This window comes from Nicotiana tabacum, chromosome 8, assembly GCF_000715075.1.
Source record: "Nicotiana tabacum cultivar K326 chromosome 8, ASM71507v2, whole genome shotgun sequence".
NCBI classification, from domain to species: Eukaryota; Viridiplantae; Streptophyta; class Magnoliopsida; order Solanales; family Solanaceae; genus Nicotiana; species Nicotiana tabacum.
The window spans coordinates 96333575-96359373 of record NC_134087.1 but is presented as its reverse complement, the minus strand read 5'-3'; the positions used below and the strand labels follow the sequence as shown (position 1 = coordinate 96359373).

The 25799-nt window shown below is 39.7% G+C and overlaps 2 protein-coding genes across 2 annotated transcripts; both read right to left on the bottom strand.

The window, feature by feature from the left end:
- Window positions 1-18125: 18125 nt before the first annotated feature.
- LOC142163219 (uncharacterized) lies at window positions 18126-19562 on the bottom strand. The gene is made up of 4 exons (XM_075220481.1): window positions 19327-19562; window positions 19135-19221; window positions 18773-19046; window positions 18126-18146 (listed from the first exon to the last, which is right to left on the bottom strand). Exons 1-4 carry the CDS (start codon window positions 19560-19562, stop codon window positions 18126-18128), a joined length of 618 nt encoding a protein of 205 aa, XP_075076582.1.
- Window positions 19563-19707: 145 nt separating this feature from the next.
- On the bottom strand, window positions 19708-25200 carry LOC107791773 (uncharacterized). Its single transcript, XM_075220480.1, has 2 exons — window positions 24867-25200; window positions 19708-19886 (listed from the first exon to the last, which is right to left on the bottom strand). The coding sequence occupies exons 1-2, from the start codon at window positions 25198-25200 to the stop codon at window positions 19708-19710; spliced, it is 513 nt and encodes a 170-aa protein (XP_075076581.1).
- Window positions 25201-25799: the final 599 nt, after the last annotated feature.

Below are 25799 nucleotides of genomic sequence, written 5' to 3'. Positions count from 1 at the left end.
CACGTGCGCAACAATATATAAATGCCTGCCATATCTCGTCGTACGCGCATAATTGTGATGACCCAAAAGGTCATCACTTGTTTTAGAAATACAGTCCGTGTTCTGAGTCCATAAAACCTCCTTTTTGCCTCACCTCAATTTGCATGCATAGACCGGGCGTGTTCGGAAAGCCATTTTGTGAAAATTTGAGAAAAAATGATGAATTTTGCTTTTAAAATGAATTTAGGTTGACTTAGGTCAATATTTTAGGTAAACGATACCTGACCCATGATTTGACAGTCCCGGACGGTCCGTAGGAAAATATGAGACTTGGGCATTTGCCCGGAATCGAATTTCGAGGTACCTAGCCCGAGAAATAAATTTTTGAAGAAAATTGTTTAACTAAAAGTTTTAGAGTTTTTGGAAATTTGAATGTAATTGAATTTGATGGTATCGGGCCCGTATTTTGGTTTCGGAGTCCGGTACAGGTCTTATATATGATTTAAGTTGAGCCTGTAAAAAATTTGGTAAGAAACGGACTTGAAATGACGTGGTTCAGAACCTTAGTTGTAACATTTGAAACTTTGAAAGTTTATGAGATTCTCTTTGATTTAGATGCTAAATTCATAGTTATTGATATTATTTTAATGATTTGATCGCACGAGCAAGTCCGTATAATATTTTTGGACTTGCGTGCATGTTTGGTTTGGAGCCCCAAGGGCCTGAATGACTTTTGGATAGGCCACAAAGTGAAATTTGGACTTAGGAAATTGCTGGTATGTTGCAGGTCTGCATTTGCGAAGCCTGGCTCGCAAATGCAAGCTCACAAATGCAAGAAAGTATCGCAAATGCAAAAGTCGACCTGGGCTGCTTTGGTCGCAAATGCGACTTTTGTATCGCAAATGCGATATAGCATTTGTGAAGGGTCCTTCGCAAATGCGAAGGTGACCGGAATTGCACTTGGTCACAAATGCGACAAAATCTTCGCATTTGCGAAGTTAACAGGTCTTGAAGGGTTCGCAAATCTGCAACCTGCTAAATCATAACTTAGACGCATCTTCAACCATTTTTCAACCCTTTTCAAAACCCAAACACCTTTGGGCGATTTTTCAAAGGCAAGTACTCTTCCAAATCGATTGTAAGTCATTGCTAACTCATTTTCATTAATCTTTAACATCTTTTCACATGATTTCAACTCAAAATCAAGGGTTTCCATGGGGAAAATTGGGTGTTTTGGGTAGAACTTAGGTTTTTCAAATTTTGGGGATTTGGACCTCGATTTGATGTCAGATTTTAAAACAAATTATATATTTGGGTTCGTGGGGTAATGGGTAATCGGGTTTTGGTTCGAACCTCGGGTTTTGACCATGTGAGCCCGGGGTCGATTTTTGACTTTTTGGAAAAAACTTTAGAAAACCTATTTCACGCATTAGATTTTGATTTATTTAGCATTTATTGATATAATTAAGTAACGTATGGCTAGATACGAGCGAATTGGCGATGGAATCAAGAGGTAAAACGGTAGTTGAGGCTTGAATTATGTTCGTGGCATCGAGGTAAGTGTTTGGTCTAACCTTAGCTTGAGGGATTATGAGTCGTGTCTTATTTGCTATGTGTTAATTGTTGAGTACGACATATAGGCATGGTGACGAGTATCTATACGTTAGTGTCAAGCATGCCCGTGAGTCTTCTACTATGATTAATGTGACTCCGTTTTGTATTGTTCATGCCTTATGTGATGATTCCTATGGTTGAACAAGGCTTGAGAAAGTAATATTGGTAATTGAACATTGAAGAGCGTTGGCTCAAGTTGTAAGATGATTTGTGGAAGTATTATTGGCAATTGAACATTATAGAGCATTGGCTCAAGTTGTGAATTGAGTTGTGAAGTATATGTGAAAAGAGAAGAGGATTATGATATTATCTCCCTTGCCGGGATGTTGTTGTTTTTAATGTTATCTCCCTTGCCGGGATGTTATTGCTTTTGATATTGTTTTCCTTGCCGGGATATGATTGTTGTACTATTGTTCCCTTGCTGGAATTTTATTGTGATTTTTTTTATTCCCTTGCCCTTATTGCTTTGTGATTGTTGTTTGGGTAAGGAAGAGTGATAAAGCACGAAGGGTGATTCCATGCATGATATTGTGAGAGAGTGTTAATGCACGAAGGGTGATGATGTGCCGCACGATGTATCATTCCGTGCCTTTATATGAGTGATAATGCACGAAGGATCATTCCGTGCCATGATTATGTCAGGTAAAAGCACGAAGGGTAATTCCATGTCGATTATATATTCTTATGGTGAGGACACAAGTAAAAGCACGAAGGGTGATGTCGTGCACTTGTCTTTGATTTTCCTGATTCTTGCTGATAATTAAGTTATGGTGTTCTGTACATTTATTGACTGATTTTCTGTTGTTACTTGATTTTATTGTGATTTTATTGATTCTCTTGCCCCAAATTTCTTTGTGATTGTTGCTTGGATGAGGAAGAGTGTAAAACACGAAGTGTGATGACGTGCATGATATTTGTGAGAGAGTATTAAAGCACGAAGGGTGATGCCATGCAAATTATTTGTGAGAGAGTGTTAAAGCACGAAGGGTGATGTCGTGCACTTGTCTTTGATTTCCTAATATTTTATTGTTAACTGAGTTATGGTTTCTCTACATTTAACGGTTGGTTTTCTGTTGATACTTGTTGTACCCCGCAGCATGATTTCCTCTTCCTATCTTCAATTGAACTTTGGTGATCCTTATATTTATCTATTGTTTTTCTGTTATTATTCGATGTCCCCGCAGCATGTTTCCCCCCTCCCGTCCTTAACTGTACATTCCTGCTTTTATTTTCCTCTGTATATGATTTAACTGCACAGGTTTATTTGGTAGTCTGGTCCTAGCCTCATCACTACTTCACCGAGGTTAGGCTAGGCACTTACCAGCACATGGGGTTGGTTGTGTTGATACTACACTTTGCACTGTATGCAGATCCTAGTGCTACAGATTTGGACCATTGTGAGGTTGTTGCCTTCAGTCCAACAGGCGACCCGAGGTAGTCCTGCTAGCGTCCGCAGGCCTTGGCGTCTCCTTCCATCTTTTCATTATGTTTGTTTCATGTATTCCAGAGACAGCGTTGTATTAATCTTTCAGACCTTTATTTGTAGTATTCCTAGACAGTCTGTGAAATTGTGACACTAGTTCTGGGTAGTTTATGTTTAAGGAATTGTATTGGTAATATTTAAATGGTTATACTTTATCCTTCGGCTTATTAAATTCCGCTATTTATATAATGTTGGTTCTTAATTGCTAAAGGATTAAAATGGGAAAAAGGTAAATAATTCAAATGGTTAGCTTGCCTAGCTTTCACTAGTAGGCATCATCACGACTCCCGAGGATGGGAAATCCCGATCGTGACAAGTTGGTATCAGATCTCTAAGTTAGTTAGGTCTCACAATTCATGGACAAGCTTAATAGAGTCTGAGGGATCGGTACGAAGACATCTATATTTATCCCCAGAGGCTACAGAGTTAGGAAAAATTTCATTTCTATTCTTCTCTATCGTGCGATTTTGTTCTCTCAATGCTAAACTGAAACCTCTACTCTTGTCCTTTCGCGAATAGTGAAGTCACATACCGCTTCTTCAGCCGAGCAGCAGCACAGACCGGTGATAGATCAGCTACGTCTTCGGAGGCTTTGAGGAGGTTGGATAGGTTTCACCAAGTTCTTCACTACCATTTACAGCGGTGCATCTTCTGAGGATCCCCGGGATTTATTAAGACGGTTGTCATGAGGTTCTTAGGAACATGGGGATAGTGAAGACCAATATGGTCGACTTTGCTGCTTTTCATTTGTCTGGATCTGACAAGACCTGGTGGAGAGATTATTGTTTGGCTAGACCAGCTGGGTCACCAGTTTTGACTTGGGATCAGTTTTCTCAGTTATTTATGGAGAAGTTTCTTCCTATCACTTAGAGGGACATCTATCGGAGGCAGTTTGAGCGTCTCCAACAGGGTTCCATGACTGTTACTCAGTACGAGACCAGGTTTATTGATTTGGCCCGTCATGCTTTTCTTATACTTCCCACTGAGAGAGAGAGGGGGGAGGGTTCATTGAGGGGCTCGTTCAGCCGCTCAGCCAGCTAGAGGTAGAGGTAAAGGTGCTAGAGGTGGAGGTAGAGGTATTAGAGGTGGAGGACAAGCTACTAGAGGTGGAGGCCAGCCAACAGTAGGCCTTCCTGGAGATGTAGGTCAGAGTGGTGGGGCCCAGCCCCGATGTTATGCTCTTCCAGCCAGTCCCGAGGCTGAGGCTTCTAATGTAGTTATCACAGGTACTATTCTGGTTTGTAATAGAGATGCTTTAGTTCTATTTGATCCAAAGTCTACATGCTCCTATATGTCATCTTATTTTGCACCGTATCTGGTCATGCCCAGTGATTCTTTGAGTGCTCCTATATATGTGTTTACACCGGTAGGTGATTCTATTATGGTAGATCGTGTCCATCGTTCATGTATAGTTGTGATTGGGGGTCTTGAGACTTGAGTAAATTTGTTACTTTTGGACATGGTTGATTTTGATGTCATATTAGGAATAGACTGGTTATCACCTTACCATACTATCTTGGACTTTCATGCCATGACTGTGACCTTAGCCTTGCCGGGGTTGCCTCGTTTAGAGTGGAGAGGGACTCCTAGTCATTCTACCCGTAGTGTTATCTCATATATGAAGGCTCGGCGTATGGTCGAGAAAGGATGTTTGGACTATTTGGCATATGTTCGTAATTCTAGTGTTGAGGTTCCTTCTATTGATTCTGTGCCTGTAGTTCGTGAGTTTCTTGAGGTATTTCCTTCAAACCTGCCGGGTATGCCACCCGACAGGGATATTGACTTCTGCATTGATTTAGCTCCGGGTACTCAGCCTATTTCTATTCCGCCGTATCATATGGCCTCGTCTGAGTTGAAAGAATTGAAGGAACAGTTGCAAGACTTGCTTGATAAAGGCTTCATTAGACCTAGTGTCTCGCCTTAGGGTGCGCCGGTGTTGTTTGTTAAGAAGAAGGACGGATGGATGAGGATATGTATAGATTATCGGTAGTTGAATAAGGTTGCAATCAAGAATAAGTATCCATTGTCGAGGATTGATGATTTGTTTGATCAGCTTCAGGGTGCCAAGGTATTTTTGAAGATTGACTTGAGATCTGGCTACCATCAAGGATTAGGGCATCTGATGTCCCTAAGACAGCTTTCCGCACTCGGAACGGGCATTATGAGTTTTGGGTGATGTCATTCGGGTTGACGAATGCCCCAACAACTTTTATGGATTTGATGAACCAAGTGTTCAAGCCTTACCTGGATTCGTTCGTGATAGTCTTCATTGATGAAATTTTGATCTATTCCCGCAGTCGGGAGGAGCATGAGCAGCATCTGAGAGTGGTTCTTCAGACTTTGAGAAATAGTCAGTTGTATGCTAAGTTTTTAAAGTTTGAGTTCTGGTTGAGTTCTGTTGCATTCTTGGGTCATGTTATATCAGCAGAGGGTATTCAGGTAGATCTGAAGAAGATAGAGGCAGTGAAGAACTGGCCTAGACCCACATCAGCTACAGAGATCTAGAGTTTCTTGGGTTTGGCCGGCTATTATCGTCGGTTTGTGGAGGGGTTTTCATCTATTGCAGCCCCGATGACCAGGTTGACCCAGAAGGGTGCCCAGATTAGGTGGTCGGATGAGTGTGAGGCGAGCTTTCAGAAGCTCAAGACATCTTTGACTACGACGTCGATGTTGGTTTTGCCCACAAGTTCAGTGCCATGTATAGTTTATTGTGATGCATCTCGTATTAGACTTGGTGCGGTGTTGATATAGGATAGCAAGGTCATTGCTTATGCTTCACGGTAGTTGAAGATTCATAAGAAGAATTATCCAATTCATGATTTGGAGTTTGTAGCCATTGTTCATGCGTTGAAGATTTGGAGGCATTATCTATATGGCGTGTCATGTGAGGTGTTCATGAACACAAGAGTATGCAGTACCTGTTCAAGCAGAAAGAGCTAAATTTGAGGCAGAGAAGGTGGTTGGAGCTATTGAAATACTATGATATCACCATTTTATATCATCCGGGGAAGGCCAATGTGGTGGCCGATGCTTTGAGTAAGAAGTCAGCCAGTATGGGCAGTCTTGCATATATTTCGGTCGGTAAGAGACCGATTTCTTTGGATGTTCAGGCTTTGGCCAATCAGTTCGTGAGGTTGAATGTTTCTGAGCCTAGTCATGTGTTAGCTTGCACAGTCGCTCGTTCTCCTTTATTGGAGCCTATCCGAGATCGGTAGTATGATGATCCTCATTTGTGTGTTCTTAGAGACACGGTGCAGCACGGTGGTGACAAGCAGGTTACATTAGGAGATGATGGAGTTTTGAGGTTTCAGGGTCGAGTTTGCGTGCCTAATGTGGATAGGCTTCGAGAGTTGATTTTAGAGGAGGCCCATAGTTCTCGGTACTCTATTCATCCGGGCACCGTTAAGATGGATCGGGATTTGCGATAACATTATTGGTAGAGGAGGATGAAGAAAGATATTGTTGCACATGTGGCTCGGTGTTTGAATTGTCAACAGGTAAAGTACGAGCACCAGAGACCTAGTGGTCTGTTCCAGAAGATTGAGATTCCTGAGTGGAAGTGGGAGCATATCACTATGGACTTCGTTGTTGGACTCCCACGGACTTAGAGGAAGTTCGATGCAGTGTGGGTTATTGTTGATAGGTTGACCAAGTTAGTACATGTCATTCCAGTGGCAATCTCCTATTCTTCCGAGAGGCTAGCTGAGATCTATATTCGGGAGATTGTTCGTCTTCATGGTGTGCCCGTTTATATCATTTCGGACCAAGGTACGCAGTTTACCTCACATTTCTAGATAGAAGTTCAGCGGGAGTTGGGCACACGGGTTGAGTTGAGCACAACATTTCATCCTCAGACAGACGGGTAGTCCGAGTGTACTATTCAGATTTTGGAGGATATGCTCCGAGCTTGTGCAATTGACTTTGGAGGCTCATGGGATCAGTTCTTGCCTTTAGCAGAGTTTGCCTACAACAATAGCTACCAATCGAGTATCCAGATGGCTCCCTATGAGGCTTTATATGATAGGCGGTGTTGGTCACCGATTGGATGGTTTGAGCCGGGAGAGGCTCGGTTGTTAGGTGCAGATCTAGTACAGGATGCTTTGGACAAGGTCAGGATCATTCAGGATAGGCTTCGTTCAGCTCAGTCAAGGCAAACCGACCATAAGGTTCGTGATTTGGCATTCATGGGTGGTGAGCGGGTGTTGCTTCGGGTGTCGCCTATGAAGGGAGTGATGAGATTTGGGAAGAGGGGAAAGCTTAGCCCTAGGTTCAACGGCCCATTTGAGATTCTTGATCGAGTGGGAGAGGTGGCTTACAGACTTGCATTACCACCGAGCTTATCAGCCGTACATCGAGTGTTTCATATGTCCATGCTCTGGAAGTATTACGGTGATCCATCCCACGTGTTAGATTTCAGCACTGTCCAGTTGGACAAGGACTTGTCCTATGAAAAAGAGCTGGTAGCTATTCTAGGCCGACAGGTTTGTCAGTTGAGATCGAAGAGTTTCCCTTTTGTTCGTGTTCAGTGGACAGGTCAGGCTATTGAGGCATCGACCTGGGAGTCCGAGTCCGATATGCGGAGCCGTTATACCCATTTTTTCTCCGACTCAGGTACTTCCTTCTTATGTCTGTTCGAGGACGAACGGTTGTTTTAAAGGTGGAGAATATGATGACCCAAAAGGCCATCACTTGTTTTAGAAATACAGTTCATGTTCCGAGGCCTTAAAAACTCCTTTTTGCCTCACCTAGATTTACATGCGCAGTCTGGGCGTATATCTGGAAAGCCATTATGTGAAAATCTGTGAAAAAATGAGGAATTTTGCTTTTAAAATGAATTTAGGTTGACTTAGGTCAACATTTTGGGTAAACGGACCCGGACCTGTGATTTGATGGTCCCGAAGGGTCCGTAGGAAAATATGGGACTTGGGCGTTATGCGCAGAATTGAATTCCGAGGTCCCAAGCTCGAGAAATAAATTTTTGAAGAAAATTTTTTAACTAAAATTTTAGACTTTTTGGAAATTTGAATGTAATTTAATTTTATGGTATCGGGCCTGTATTTTGATTCCGGAGCCAGATATAGGTCTAATTTGTGATTTAAGTTGAGTCTGTAAAATTTGGTCTGAAACGTACTTGAAATGACGTGATTTGGAACCTTAGCTGTAAAATTTGAAAAGTTGAAAGTTCATGAGATTCTCTTTGATTTGATGCTAAATTAATAGTTATTGATGTTATTTTGATGATTTGATCACACGAGCAAATCCGTATGATATTTTTGGACTTGCGTGCATGTTTGGTTTGGAGCCCCGAGGGCTCGGATGAGTTTTGGATAGGCCACGGAGTGAAATTTGGACTTACAAAATTACTGGTATGTTCCAGGTCTGCAGGCTTCGCATTTGAAAGTATCGCAAATGCGAGAAAGTATCGCAAATGCGAAAGTCGACCTGGGCTGCCTTGGTCGCAAATGCGACTTTTGTATCGCAAATGCGATATCGCATTTGCAAGGGGACCAGAATTGCACTTGGTCGCAATTGCAACAAAATCTTCGCATTTGCGAAGTTAACAGGTTCTAAAGGGTTCGCAATTGCGAACCCTGGTTGCAATTGGGACATCTGCAACCTGCTAAATCATAACTTAGACGCATTTTCAACCATTTTTCAACCCTTTTCAAAACCTAAACACCTTTGGGCGATTTTTTAAAGGCAAGTACTCTTACAAATCGATTGTAAGTCATTTCTAACTAGTTTTTATTAATCTTTAACATCATTTCACATGATTTCAACTCAAAATCAAGGGTTTCCATGGGGGAAATTTGGTGTTTTGGGTAGAATTTAGATTTTTCAAATTTTAGGGATTTGGACTTCAATTTGAGGTCCGATTTCAAAATAATATATATATATATATATTTGGGTTCGTGGGGGAATGGGTGATCGGGTTTTGGTTTGAACCTCAGGTTTTGACCATGTGGGCCTGGGGTCGATTTTTGACTTTTGGGAAAAACTTTAGAAAACCTATTTCATGCATTAGAATTTGATTTATTTAGCATTTATTGATATAATTAAGTAATTTATGGCTAGATACGAGCGAATTGGTGGTGGAATCAAGAGGTAAAGCGGAGTTGAGGCTTAAATTGTGTTCGTGGCATCAAGGTAAGTGTTTGGTCTAACCTTAGCTTGAGGGATTAGGAGTCGTGTCTTATTTGCTATGTGTTAATTGTTGAGTACGGCGTATAGGCATGGTGACGAGTATCTATATGTTGGTGTCAAGCATGCCCGTGAGTCTTCTACTATGATTAATGTGACTCCGTTTTGTATTGTTCATGCCTTATGTGATGATTTCTATGGTTGAACAAGGCTTGAGAAAGTAATATTGGTAATTGAACATTGAAGAGCATTGGCTCAAGTTGTAAGATGATTTGTGGAAGTATTATTGGCAATTGAACATTATAGAGCATTGGCTCAAGTTGTGAATTGAGTTGTGAAGTAAACGTGAAAAGAGAAGAGGATTATGATATTATCTCCCTTGCCGGGATGTTGTTGTTTTTAATGTTATCTCCCTTTCCGGGATGTTATTGCTTTTGATATTATTTCCCTTGCCGGGATATGATTGTTGTACTATTATTACCTTGCCGGAATTTTATTGTGATTTTTTTTATTCCCTTGCCCTTATTGCTTTGTGATTGTTATTTGGGTAAGGAAGAGTGATAAAGCACGAAGGATGATTCCATGCATGATATTTGTGAGAGAGTGTTAATGCACGAAGGATGATGCCATGCCGCACAATGTACCATTCTGTGCCTTTATATGAGTGATAATGCATGAAGGATAATTCCGTGCCATGATTATGTGAGGTAAAAGCACGAAGAGTGATGCCATGCCGATTATATTGATTCTTATGGTGAGGACAAGAGTAAAAGCACGAAGGGTGATGTCGTGCACTTATCTTTGATTTTCCTGATTCTTGCTGATAATTGAGTTATGGTGTTCTTTACGTTTATTGACTGATTTTCTGTTGTTACTTAATTTTATTGTGATTTTATTGATTCTCTTGCTCCAAATTTTCTTTGTGATTGTTGTTTGGGTAAGGAAGAGTGTAAAGCATGAAGGGTGATGACGTGCATGATATTTGTGAGAGAGTGTTAAAGCACGAAGGGTGATGCCATGCACATTATTTGTGTGAGAGTGTTAAAGCACGAAGGGTGATGTCGTGCACTTGTCTTTGATTTCCTAATTTTTTATTGATAACTGAGTTATGGTTTCTCTACATTTAACTGTTGGTTTTCTGTTGATACTTGTTGTACTCCGCAGCATGATTCCCCCTTCCTATCTTCAATTGAACTTTGGTGATCCTTATATTTATCTATTGTTTTTCTATTATTATTCAATGTCCCCGCAGCATGTTCCCCCCCTCCCATCCTTAACTGTTTATTCCTGCTTTTATTTTTTGTTGTATATGATTTAACTACACATGTTTATTTGGTAGTCTGGTCCTAGCTTCGTCACTACTTCGCCGAGGTTAGGCTAGGCACTTACCAGCACATGGGATTGGTTGTGCTGATACTACACTGTGCACTGTATGCAGATCCTAGTGCTACAGATTTTGGACCACTGTGAGGTTGCAGCCTTCAGTCCAACAGGCGATCCGAGGTAGTTAGTAGGCGCCATCACGACTCCTGAGGTTGAAAAATTCGGGTCGAGATAATAATAATATTCCTGCCTTGTCTCTCCACATGCACAAACCCCTCCCCATATATAGCCCGCCTTGTCACGCCGCATGTACAAATGTCAATAATAATAGTAATAGCACGGATAACTCACGTGCGAACACCCTGATAATCCTCTCAACAGTATGACGTGCACCAGAAACATAACAATAATATATAACAACTCGTACCACATGTGCCCATATACCACACATTTCCTCAAAACAATTCCAATACCACAAACCCACATAGCCCTAGGCTCAACAACGCAGAGTACAACAACAACCAATAACACGAGAGTACGGAAAGTAAGTAAACATAAGAATTATAAAATATAAAAAAATAGAAGAACGGGCTCACAGTGGAAGACATGATAAGTAACAATGGTATCAACAAGAACAGCTCAACAATGAGAGAAATAGTGTGCAAGAAAACCTCAACAATGAAAGAAATAGTGTGTTCACAATATCAAATAAGAGTAACTCAACAATAGGAGAGATAACATGTTACAATGATTCTCAGTAAGAGTGACTTATCGATAAGAGAGATAACATGTAACAATGATTCCAATTAAGAACAACTCAACAATAAGAGAGATAACATGTAACAATGGATTCAATTAAGGATAAGCCAATAATGAAAGAGATAACAATAACTTCAATAAAGGATAATCAACTATGGAAGAGATATATGGCAATGAAAGAGGTAACAACTTCAATTAAGTCATATAAGAGTATATTTGGAAATAAAGGGGTGACACATGAACTAATAAACTTCAAATAAGACATGTAAGGGTAAATTTAGGAATGGAGGATTTTACATGATAAGACAACTTTATTTTAATGTAAATATGAACCTAAGAGTCTAAGCCAATCAAATTTTCACATATAAGCCGAGTACACACTCGCCACCTCGTGTACACATCTTTCACGTAGTTCAAATAGTGCAAACAAACCAATTCCTACAGGGTATCTCCCCCACACAATGTTAGGCAAGATACTTACCTCAAGAGCCCTCAATAAATACTCTAAAATAGCTTTTCCTTTACAATTCACCTCTGTTAGGCTCAAATCTAACCAAAATCGACTCAATAACATCAAATAATGTAAGAGAAATCAATTCTAATAATTAACGATCTTTATACAATTGCTCAAAAGTCAACCTCGAGCCCGCTCGGTCAAAACTCGGGGGCTCGCGTCTGATTAGCTAGTTGGTGAGGCAATAGCTTACCAAGGCGATGATCAGTAGCTGGTCCGAGATATTACAAAATCAGAGTCCAAATCGACTCTCAAAACTCAAATTCTTATCTTTCAAAAACTTGACAAAGTTTCATAAATTTTCACTTTGATTCACATGATTTTGATGTTAAAATCTAAGATATATTGATGAAATGTGATTAGAAATAGATTAGAATCATTTACCCAAAGTTTGTCGATGAAACTCCCTCTTCAAAATTGCCTCCTACTGAGTCTAGGATTCCAAAATATGAAAATGAGACCAAAAATCTCGTCCCTCAGCTTTTTGTCCAGTCGCAGGTGTCGCAAATGCGAAGAATCCATCACAAAAGCAAAGTACTCACATCCCTTCTAGAGTCGCAACTGCAACATAATTTTCGCAAATGCGTATAGTAGACACATCGCAAATACGACCAGACTGATCGCAAATGCGAGAAAGCTCACCCAGCCCCACCTTCGCAAATGCGAACTCTGTGTTCGCAAATGCAAACCTAACAGACTTAGCTATACTTCGAAAATGCAACCTCCCACCTCACATTTGCGAGGCCTGTAGCACCAGATCACACCAGCAATACTAAAACTCTTCCATACACTCTGAAACGCGTCTGAAATTCACCCCAGCCCTCAGGGCTCCAAACCAAACATCAACACAAGTCTAAAAACATAACACAAACTTGCTCGTATAATAAAATCATCAAAATAACATCTGAAATCATGAATCAGACCTCCAAAACACATGAAATCAACATGAAACTCAAGAACTTATAAAAACACAACTGCGTGCCTGATTCCTATCGAATCAACTCGGAATGACGCCAAACTTTGCGGACAAGTTCCAAATGAAAAAATGGACTTCTTCCAAGTCCCAAAAAATAAATCCAAATAAGATAGCTATGAAGTCAACCTAGGGTCAAACTTACCAAAATTCTAAGCCTTTAAATTGCCAACTTTTATCAAAACAACACAAGTCAACCTACGGATCTCCAAAATCGATTCAGGGCATATGCCCAAGTCCAAAATCATGATACGAACCTACTGAATCCATCAAAACACCGTTCCGGGTTTGTTTTCATAAAAGTCAAACCTCGGTCAATATTTTCATTTAAAGCTTCTAAAGTGAGAATTACTTGTCCGAATTCATTTCGAAACATCCGAAATTTAAATTCGACCATGCACGCAAGTCATAATACACAATATGAAGTCATTCAAGACCTTAAACCTCTGAACGGATTGCTAAAGCCCAAAACGATCGGTCGGGTCATTACATTCATCGAGGTTAGGCTCGAAACTTACAGAGTACATGGGGTTGGTTGTTCTTATGTTACACTTCTGCACTTCTATTGCAGATACTGGTGTGGGTCCCAGCGGCGCATAGCAAGACTGCTTGGATTCAGTTACTTTAGAAGACTTGAGGTATAGTTGCTCAGCGTCTGCATCCCTGAAGTCCCCTTTCCATTCTGTATTTACTGTTTATTTAGTTTCAAATAGTTATATTTTGTTCAGACTTTATCTTAGTACTCTAGATGCTCATGTATTCGTGACTCCAGATTCTGGGATATGATTGACTTCGTCATTTAGTATTTTATTAGTCTATTTCAAATGATTATAGTTTATTTATTTTCAATGGTTTGAATCTGAATTGTCAAAACTAGTTAAATAATTTAGCTAACGTTGGCTTGCCTAGCAAGAAAAATGTTAGACGTCATCACGGTCTCGAGGATAAGATTTTGGGTCGTGACATTGGCTGATGTAGAAGCTGAGAGGGAATCTTTCATGTTTGAGCTTGAAAATGAGAAAGAGAAGAATGATGGTATTCTTCAAGATATGTTGAAGCTGCTTCAAGCCAAGAACCATGAACCTGATCCTCCCAATTCTAGACCCTTCTTAGCCTAGTTGTAACCATTAACCCAAGTGGGATTTCTATGTTATTTGCTCATGGTTCTATGTTTTTATTGTATCTTATGCTTATGGTAGGATCGTATCAATCAATGCAATTCACTACTTTTGCTCTAATTATTTATTGATATTTCTTAGATGGCTATTATCCTTAGATTTAAAAGGAGAAAATTGAATTCATAATTGAATTTGAAGTAGCCCCGGTGACCATAAGTAATATCTGTTAAAATCTATTTACATAACTTAATTATGCAACTTTTTGATTATGCCAAAGGGGGAAGATAAGGTGTGCTTTTGCTTTGTACTGTGATGTTTATAACCTAATGAACCTGGACCTTTATGGTTTGTGACTTTAAATGGAAAGTATTCTGACATTGTGTTTGATGCTAAGCTGAGTTGAAACAGGTTTTATGCTTCTAAAAAGCACAGAGTTTGTCACCATCAAAAAGGAGAAAGTTGTTGACCTGAGTGGTATAGGTTTTGATGATTGACAAAGGAGCACATGCATGAACCAGGTCCATGGACATTGTACACAGATTACGGTCATAATCAAGTAAATGGCATGCACGTGCAAGGGATAAGTATAAGTGATTATTTCTGGTAGTCCCTGAATGAAAAAATTGCATATTTGATAAGGAGCAAGACTCCTTACTTGAAGATAACTCTATCCAAGATAAGGAAAGAGTTAGAAGTTAAAGTTAATTTGAACTCTTCCACCAAGGAAGAGTAAAGCATTAGACTTCTAGTTACTCTTTATTCTGCTAACTTTATAAATATCAGTGTTGTTCTCTTTTACAAGTGATGTTCATGTACTAAAGTAAAAGTAATAATTGAGAGCAAAATAGCAAGGCACTTTGTGAGCGATTCCTATGAGATTCAAGAGTGCGATCCTGAAGCTACATGAACTAGATTGAAGAATCAGTTCCATAAAGCATTTTATGTGACTGTCTTTATTTCTAGTTCAAAGTGTAATATGCGTTTTGATTTGTACCTTTCATTTTTTTCTTAAAAGCATTTGTAATAGGTACTTGAGTTGTATCATTCAAGTTAGAGTTAACTTGAAATAGTAACAACAACCTGTGGCGTGTTGCTACAAGGGTTAGAGTTAATTCTTAGGTTTGCAAGAGGTTGTAACTTTGTTGTTGGCTTAGAGTTATAGAGAAGTGTTTGGGAAAAATCATACTGGGAAGTAGGTCATGATTTTTTCACCTTTTGAGCCAGGTGTTTTCCACGTAAAAATACTTGTGTTCTTTACTTTCTGCTTTACTTATTCTGCAACTGTAGTTTAAAGAACGCATAGAAGAATCAGGTCCTTCTATAATCTAGTGCATGCGAAAATTGGACACCACACAAATCACTCACCCTCTGGTGTGATATTGAAGTACAAAACATCAAACTGCAATTGGAGAAATTACAGGCTTACAATCCTTAACTTAGGGAAAAACAGGGCAAGAAAAGATAAAACTGAAAAGGGAAGTTTTCATACTGCTAAAACTTTAATGATACAAGTTTTTCGACGACCTGATATCTTGTGCTTGCTTTCCTTTTATAGCTTCAAGTCACGTATAATTTCAAGTAAATTCTCACTCACAATATGCTAATCTTTTTTCAGGCTATCTAGCACATTTACTGCATCTTATGTATGATTAATCTTCATGCTCCTCCAAGCCCCACTCTTGAGTAGAGCTCATAACATATAACCACACCACATTCCTTGTAACGGATGTTGGCAGCTATTAGGAGTTAATTTTGAAAGGGCTATGTCAAAGCTTTTAACAATTCTCAATAATATACACCATCTAGATTAATCGCAAGACGACCTAGACATTCTGCTTATTTGTTACTTAATTCTTAGTATGAATCAGTAATATGTGTCTACCCTTCATATCCTTATTATTTGTCATGTTTGACCCCTTCAATAACGTTCTTTGGTGCCATGAGGGTGTAGATACCATTCGGACGAACAACTTGAGAGTACTTTTACATTTGAAGAGTTCAAATATCACGTTCAGCTATTGGAGAAAAAGGAAAATGAGGAACTATTATTTGAATTACGTAAAATTTTAAGTGAATACTTGTATTTTACTATATGATCTTTTATAAAATTGAAAATCTGCCTTCTTTTTCCTAGGCATTTTATCTTCCCTGCAAAATTTTTAGGTATGAAAATCTAGAATAGAGTTTGGGCTCCTTTGATATGCTCTGTGTCAAAATCAAAATTAGATAAAATAGCTTGTCATCTAGTAAATATATATTTATAAGCAAGGTTTTATACATCTTATTGTAAAATAGATTTTGTAGCTTTACAATCAATTCTTAACAAGAAATTTTGATTTCGTAAATCAGTCTGAAATTTGGAAATGCATAAAACAACAACAATATTGTAAAATAGATTTTGTAGCTTTACAATCAATTCTTAACAAGAAATTTTGATTTCGTAAATCAGTCTGAAATTTGGAAATGCATAAAACAACAACAACAACAACAACAACAACAACAACAACAACAACAACAACAACAACAACAACAACAACAACAACAACAACAACAACAATAACAACAACAACAACAACGACAACAACGACCTAGTAAAATCTTACAAATAGTGTCAGGGGAGGGTAGTGTATACGCAGACTTTACCCCGACCCAATGGGGCAAAGAGGCTGTTTTGGATAGACCCTCGACTCAAGAAGATGAAAAAGACGAGAATGGACAATATATCTATACCATCAACAGAAACTATAGAATTAATAACAACATCAAAAGAACCAGAAAATAGATGACATGCAATAATAATAACCGGTAATTAAGGCCTGATGCTATGAAAAACAGAAGGATAGTGTGAACACAATATTAATTACTAGCCGTCTAAGATCAACCCTATCAAACTAGCCTCACTCCCGGTTTAAAGTATAAAAACCTCGACTACCTCCTAGCCTACTACCCTAATGCTCGACCTTCACACCTTCCTATCAAGGTGACATGTCCTTGGAAATCTACAGACCTGCCAACCTCTCCCCAATACTTCTTAGGCCGCAACCTACCTCTTCTCGTACCTGCCAGATCCAACCGCTCATACCTCCTCACTGGAGCATCAAGCTTCTCCTTCGCACATGCTTGAACCATCTTAGCTCGTTTCCCGCATCTTGTTATCTACAGGGACCATGCCCACCTTCTCCCAAATATCTTCATTCTTAATCCTACCCATCTTAGTATGCCTACACATCCACCTCAACATCATCATTTCTGTTACTCTCATCTTCTGGATATGAGAGTTCATAACCGGCCAACACTTTGCCCCATACAACATAACTGATCTAACCACCACTCTATAAAACTTACCTTTGAGTCTCGGTGGTACTTTCTTGTCACGCAGGAATCCAGATGCTAGCCTCCATTTTATCCACCCCACCCATATTCGGTGTGTGACGTCCTCGTCGATCTCTTCGTCCCCCTGGATAACCGACCCAAGGTACTTAAAACTACCTCTCTTGGGGATGACATGTGATCCAAGCCTCACATTCATGCCCAGTTCTCTCCAGTTGGCGCTAAACTTGCACTTCATGTATTCTGTCTTAGTCTTGATCAACTTGAAACCCTTAAACTTAAGGGCATGTCTCCATACCTCCAGCGTCTTGTTAACACAACCTCGCATCTCATCAATTAGAACTATGTCATCAGCGAATAATATATATCATGGCACCTCCCCTTGGATGTGGTGTGTTAGTGCATCCATCACCAGGGCAAATAAGATCGGTCTAAGCGCAGATCCTTGGTGTAACCCCATAGCAAGCAGGAAATGTTTTGGGTCGCCTCCTATAGTCCTAAACCAGAGTCTTAGCTCCATCATACATGTCCTTGATCGCTCTAATGCAAGCTACCCGCATACCTTTTTCCTCCAGGCATCTCTAGAGAACCTCCCCAGGGACCTTGTAATACACTTTCTCCAAGTCAATAAACACCATGTGCAAATCTTTCTTCCTATCCCAGTCATGTTCCACCAATCTGCTAATAAGGTGGATAACTTATGTAGTCAAACGATTCGGCATGAACCCGAACTGGTTGTCCGATATAGACACTGTCCTCCTCACCATCACTTCCACCATCATCTCCCAAACTTTCATGGTATGACTTAGTAACTTGATACCCCTATAGTTATTACAACACCGTATATCACCTTTGTTCTTGTACAAGGGTACCACTGTACACCATCTCCACTCATCCGGTATCCTCTTCATCCTGAAAATAATATTAGACAACTCAGTCAGCCACTCCAAGCCTGCTCTACCCACACACCTCTAAAATTCAACCGAAATTTCTTCTGGCCCTATCTCTCTGCCCCTACTAATCTTACACATAGCCCCCACAACCTCCTCAACCTTAATGAGCCTACAATACCTAAAGTCTGGAAGACTCTTTGAATACCCCATATCACCTAGCACAATATTCTGATCCCCTTTTCATTGAGAAGTTCATGAAAGTAAGTCTTCCATCTCTGCTTAATCTGAGACCCCCCCCCATCAATACTCTATCGTCCTTGTCTTTGATGCACCTTATTTGGTCCAGATCCCGAGCCTTCCTCTCTCTCGCCTTAGCTAGTCGAAATAACTTCTTATCCCTACCTTTTTCCCTCAGTTCCTCATATAGACATCCAAATACTGCAGTCTTAGCCTCCATGACCATCAGCTTTGCCTCCTTCCTTGCTACCTTATACCTCTCTCTGTTCGCTCTCCTCTCGTCCTCGCATGTGTTCCTACTTACTTTAGATATGCTACCTTCTTTACATCCACTTTGTCTTGGACCACGTCATTTCACTACCAGTCACCTTTGTGACCGCTAGAGTAATCCTTCGATACCCCTAGCACCTGTCTTGCCGCCTCCCTGACACAGTTCGCCGTCGTCGTCCACATAGCGCTCGCGTCCCCACTACTCCTCCAGGATCCGATAGCAGAAAACCTCCCATCCAACTCCTGGGCTTTATCCTTATTTAAGGCTCCCCACCGAAGCCTCGATCGACCTCGAGCATTCCTCTTCTTCCTCCTTATCATGATACTGATGTCCATTACTAAGAGCCTATGCTGAGTCGAGAGGGTATTAGCCGGGATAACCTTGCAATCCTTGCACAACCCTTTATCACACCTCCACAATAAGAGATAATCAATCTGAGTCTTCGCTATAAAGTTACCAGATGCTCCTCCCTATTCGAAAAACTAGAGTTCGCAATCACCAGCTCAAAGCCTTAAGGAAATCCAACAGCGAAGTACCTTCTCCGTTCATATCTTCAAAGCTGAAGCCGCCATGCACCTTGCCATAGCTACCAACAGTTGACCCTATATGGACATTGAAATCTACTCCAATAAATAACCTCTCAGCTGGTAGAATACTATGCACAATCTCATCCAACCCTTCCTAGAATCACCTCTTAACCTCCTCATCCAAGCCCGCTTGCGACGAGTAAGCGCTAACGACATTAAGGGTGCACTCTCCAACCACTAACTTAATAGATATTAATCTATCATTCACCCGCATAACCTCTACCACAGACTCTCTAAGGTCCTTATCCATCAAAATACCTATTCCATTCTTACCCTTCATGACTCCAGAGTACCACAACTTGTACTCATCTGCATCCTTCGCCTTCGACCCTACCCACATAGTCTCCTAGACAAAAGCTATATTGACCTTTCTCTTCTGGATCATCTTCGCCAACTCTATAGACTTACCCAATGTACCTATATTCCATGATCCAATCCTCAACCTACAAGCTCCATTGTTCCCCTTACCCCCATTGCCTCATGTCCTACCTTCTGACCCCTGAACCACCCCCCGCACGAGGATAATTGCTATTTTTATTAATTGTAGGATAATCTTTTTGAGAATTATTCCATCGCTTTGATGCAAATGCAACAATATGTTCCTTGATTTCTTTTTCCTGCTTTGAAATACTACCATAACCAATGTCTGATACATCAATTTTAACTATTTTCAAAAATCAAAGGATCAGGAGAGACTAGTAAGAAAGATCTTTGTCTTACAGTTTGATTTCCCTGATAATAGTGGTGTGGACTGAAGTCCACGGAGGTAGATGTTTTATTATCCTATCATGGAGAGGTTTTAGCAAATTGCTAAGATTTGGAATGAATTGTGACACATAATTAATACATCCTAAAAATCTTCGAAGTTAGGTATTATCTAAGATTTGGTCAGAAAATTTGTTGTTCCCTACTGGTTATTCTGCCCAAGAAATTCGATGTTGATTTGAAAAAGACTGTATTTAGTTTTTGATAAAACTAATCCATTTTCTTTAATAACATTAAAGAAAATCTTTTGATGTTTAAAATACTAATATATGCTAAGAGAAAATACTAAAACATCATCAATATAAACAATAATAAATTTTAAAAAATGATTAAAAATAGCATCCATTGTTCTTTGAAATTCAGAATGGGCATTTTTTTTAAAACTAAATGGCATTACATTCTATTCATATTGCTCAAATAGTGCGGTAAAAGCGGTTTTATACCGATTCTGAAATCTATTTGAATTTACCAAAATTCTGATTTAAATCAAATTTTGAAAATATAATTGGAGCATAAAGCAAATGAAGTAAATCTTTCTTGTTTGGAATAGGATACTTAATCTAGCGGAGTACTTTATTCAAAGATTTATAATTGATGACTAATCGAGGAACCCCTCGTTCATTCTCTGAGTTTTTATTAGCGTAAAGGCAGGATAACTCCAAGAGAATTTGTTTGGAGAGATGATGCGTTTATCAAAAAGATCAATGATATTTTTTGACAATGAGTGGTTAGCACGTGATTCATTTGGATAGGATGGGATTTTGTAGGGATGGTTTTTTCCATCAAAGTCAGCTTCATAAGGAAGCCTAACAATGTGTTTCTTGCGATTCCAGAAGGCTATAGGTAACTCAGCACAAAGTTCTTCCGGAATTTTGGTTTCTAAAGTTTTTATTTTGGATTAGAGAGAAGAATCTTGAAATTGCTGCTATAACATCTGGAATGCTACTTCTTATTTGAGAAAGTTGATCTGCGCTTCCTTACCTTTTATGGTAGACATGATCTTTATAATTGGGAGTCTATCCAAAAGGAAGAAGAGTTCTACTTCCTATACGTCGATTAGAATCCCTTTGTTGGCTACCATAAAAGGTATGAGCTCCTCGATGAAGGGAGTACCCAATATAACTAGATTGATTAGGTCTTTTATTAATGGAAAGGAACTTGATACTAACAAAGATGAATTTTTAGAGAGATTCTTACTTCAACATTGGAGAGCTTGAAGCCGATTCCTAGTTTTCTGGCATTGTCAGCTCTAAGGCCTCTTTGGTTTTTTCCAAATATTTGGTTGGAATGAGACCCTCTTGTATGTAGTTGAGACCTGCACCTGTATCAAATAAGGCAACGACAATTAGGGTAACTCTAATATGTCATTTCCGTATGTAAATTTTGGAGAGGTGGTTGATGAAAACTTCTTGGTCAACTGGCTTGGTTTCAGTTTGTTTGGATTCTTCAGATTTGGTAGAGAGGTGTTGGAGAACATCACGGTCTAACTCTTATCTAGCCTTAATTTCCCGAATTTCTCCCTTGAGGAGTGCTATCTCAGATTGAAGATCTTGGACAATTGTCTACTTTAGGTTTTTGAGAAGGAAATCTAGAAAGAACATCAGTGATATTGTAGGTTCCCTACTACAATCCTTCTCTACAAGTTGCCCCTATTAGAGCAGACTTTTCCAACTGGAGTAAACCCCAAAAACTCTACTATTCTACAGCTATCAATCTAGATATAGCTTTAGAAGAAAACTTCAATGTCATGCAGAACAATTACAATGCCAACTAAATATATATATCAAAAAGGAAAAAATGATTTCTTTTTCATCAAAAAAGGAAACAAAAAGATTTATAAGGCAATTTAGTTTTATCCTAAGATTTTAGTTGCATAGGTACAAATCATGCAACGTCTATTCGTTTTAGCTACTGAACCAAAACTTAAACGTCTATTCATTTTGGCTACTGAACCAAAACTTAAACCCCCACCAACCAAAAAAAATCCATCGAGAGGAAAATGTGGTGTATTTGGTTATAAAGTTCATTAACTCTTCTATTTAGAAGTCTAATTTCACTCTTAAAAGAGTCAATGTTGCCAAGAAGAGTGACACAATGCTAACATCGATAGCTCGCCCTCCTTGTCCCACGATATGTCTAGAGATGGTTATCATGTAATATTATGCTTTCATTTTCTACACATTGAATAGCCATATATCTTCCATTTTTTCTCCTTGGATTGGTCTATGCACCTTTGATCTTTTTTTTTTAATCTTATGGCACGGGTAGGTGCTCGAGGTGTTAAACAATAATTTCGGGCAACTCCATCACAGTTCTTAGCACGTTCGAGGACGAACGTATGTTTAAGTGGGAGAGAATGTAACGACCCGACTGGTCGTTTTAAGCTCTAGCGCGTCGTTCAGCAGTTTGGGGCCATGAGCAGCTTCACTTCAGGTATTATGACTTGTACGCATGGTCAGAATTGACTTCCAGGGAATTCGGAGTTGATTTGGAAAAGGAACTCTCATTTCGGAAGCTTTAACTTGAAAGAATTGACTAAGATTGGATTTCAGAGTAAACGACCTTGGAATCGGGATCTGAAGGTTCCAGTAGGTTCATATGATGATTTTGGACTTGGGCGTAATGCCCAAATCGGGTTTTGGATGACCCAGGAGCGTTTTGGCGCCTATTGTGGAAGTTAGCATTTTGGAAGAAATTTCATAAGTTTGGGTTGAAGTGTATTTCAGTGTTATCGACGTCCGTTTGGAATTTCGAGTCTGGGAGTAGCTTCGTATGGTGATTCTGGTGTTAGGAGCGCGATCGGAAGTGAGCCAGGTGTTTTCCACATAGAAATACTTGTGTTCTTTACTTTTTACTTTACTTATTCCGCAACTGTAGTTTAAAGAACGCATAGAAGAATCAGGTCCTTCTATAACCCAATGCATGTGAAAATTGGACACCACACAAATCACTTCCCCTCTAGTGTGATATTGAAGTATAAAACATCAAACTGCAATTGGAGAAATTACAGGCTTACAATCCTTAACTTAGGGAAAAACAGGGCAAGAAAAGATAAAACTGAAAAGGGAAGTTTTCATACTGCTAAAACTTTAATGATACAAGTTTTTCGACGACCTGCTATCTTGTGCTTGCTTTCCTTTTATAGCTTCAAGTCATGTATAATTTCAAGTAAATTCTCACTCACAATATGCTAATCTTTTGTCAGGCTATCTAGCACATTTACTGCATCTTATGCATGATTAATCTCCATGCTCCTCCAAGCCCCACTCTTGAGTAGAGCTCATAACATATAACCACACCACATTCCTTGTAACGGATGTTGGCAGCTATTAGGAGTTAATTTTGAAAGGGCTATGTCAAAGCTTTTAACAATTCTCAATAATATACACCATCTAGATTAATCGTAAGACGACCTGGACATTCTGCTTATTTGTTACTTAATTCTTAGTATGAATCGGTAATATGTATCTACCCTTCATATCCTTATTATTTGTCATGTTTGACCCCTTCCATAACGTTCTTTGGTGCCATGAGGGCGTAGATCTCATTCGGACGAACAACTTGAGAGTGCTTTACATTTGAATAGTTCAAATATCATGTTCAGCTATTGGAGAAAAAGGAAAATGAGGAAATATTATTTGAATTACGTAAAATTTTAAGTGAATGCTTGTATTTTACTATATGATCTTTTATAAAATTGAAAATCTGCCTTCTTTTTCCGAGGCATTTTATCTTCCCTGCAAAAATTCTTAGGTATAAAAATCTAGAATAGAGTTTGGGTTCCCTTGATATGCTCTGTATCAAAATCAAAATTAGATAAAATAGCTTGTCATCTAGCAAATATATATTTATAAGCAAGGTTTTATACATCTTCTTGCAAAATAGATTTTGTAGCTTTACAATCAATTCTTAACAAAAAATTTTGATTTCGTAAATCAATCTGGAATTTGGAAATGCATAAAACAACAACAACAACGGCCTAGTAAAATCTTACAAATAGGGTCAGGGGAGGATAGTGTATACACAGACTTTATCCCGACCCAATGGGGCAAAGAGGCTGTTTTGGATAGACCCTCGGCTCAAGAAGATGAAAAAGACGAGAAGGGACAATATATTTGTACCATCAACAGAAACTATAGAATTAATAACAGCATCATAAGAACCAGAAAATAGATGACATGCAATAATAATAACCAGTAATTAAGGCCCAATGCTATGAAAAACAGAAGGATAGTGTGAACACAACATTAATTACTAGCCGTCTAAGATCAGCCCTATCAAACTAGCCTCACTCCCGGTTTAAAGTATAAAAACCTCGACTACCTCCTAGCCTACTACCCTAATGCTCGACCTCCACACCTTCCTATCAAGGTGACATGTCCTTGGAAATCTACAGACGTGCCAACCTCTCCCCAATACTTCTTAGGTCGCCACCTACCTCTTCTCGTACCCGCCAAAGCCAACCGATCATACCTCCTTACCGGAGCATCAAACTTCTCCTTCGCACATGCTCAAACCATCTTAGCTCGCTTCCTGCATCTTGTCATCTACAGGGGTCATGCCCACCTTCTCCCGAATATCTTCATTTCTAATCTTACCCATCCTAGTGTGCCTACACATCCACCTCAACATCCTTATTTCTGCTACACTCATCCCCTAGATATGAGACTTCTTAACCGGTCAACGGTCTGCCCCATACAACATAGCGATCTAACCACTACTCTATAAAACTTACCTTTGAGTATCAGTGGTACTTTCTTACCACACAGGAATCCAGATGCTAGTCTCCATTTTATCCATCCCACCCCTATTCGGTGTGTGACATCCTCGTCGATCTCTTCAACTCCCTGGATAACCGACCCAAGGTACTTAAAACTACCTCTCTTGGGGATGACCTGTGATCCAAGCCTTACATTCATACCCAGTTCTCTCCAGTAGGCGCTGAACTTGCACTTCAGGTATTCTGTCTTAGTCTTCCTTAACTTGAAACCCTTAGACTTAAGGGCATGTCTCCATACCTCCAACGTCTCGTTAACACCACCTCGCATCTCATCAATCAGAACTATGTCATCAACGAATAATATATACCATGCCACCTCCCCTTGAATATGGTGTGTCAGTGCATCCATCACAAGGGCAAATAAGATCGGGCTAAGCGCAGATCCTTGGTGTAACCCCATAGCAAGCAGGAAATGTTTTGAGTCGCCTCCCATAGTCCTAAACCAGAGTCTTAGCTCCATCATACATATCCGTGATCGCTCTAATGCAAGCTACCCGTATACCCTTTTCCTCTAGGCATCTCCAGAGAACCTCCCCAGGGACCTTGTCACACACTTTCTCCAAGTCAATAAACACCATGTGCAAATCCTTCTTCCTATACCAGTATTGTTCCAGTAACCTCCTAATAAGGTGAATAGCTTCTGTAGTCGAACGATTTGGCATGAACTCTAACTGGTTGTCCGATATAGACACCGTCCTCCTCACCCTCACTTCCACCATCCTCTCCCAAACTTTCATTGTATGACTTAGTAACTTGATACCCCTATAGTTATTACAACACTGAATATCAACTTTGTTATTGTACAAGGGTGCCACTATACACCATCTCCACTCCTCCGGTATCCTCTTCATCCTGAAAATAATATTAGACAGCCTAGTCAGCCACTCCAAGCCTGCTCTATCCACATACCTCTAAAATTCAACCAGAATTTCTTCTGGCCCTGTCTCTCTGCCCCTACTAATCTTACACATAGCCCCCACAACCTCCTCAACCTTAATGCGCCTACAATACCTAAAGTCTGGAAGACTCTTT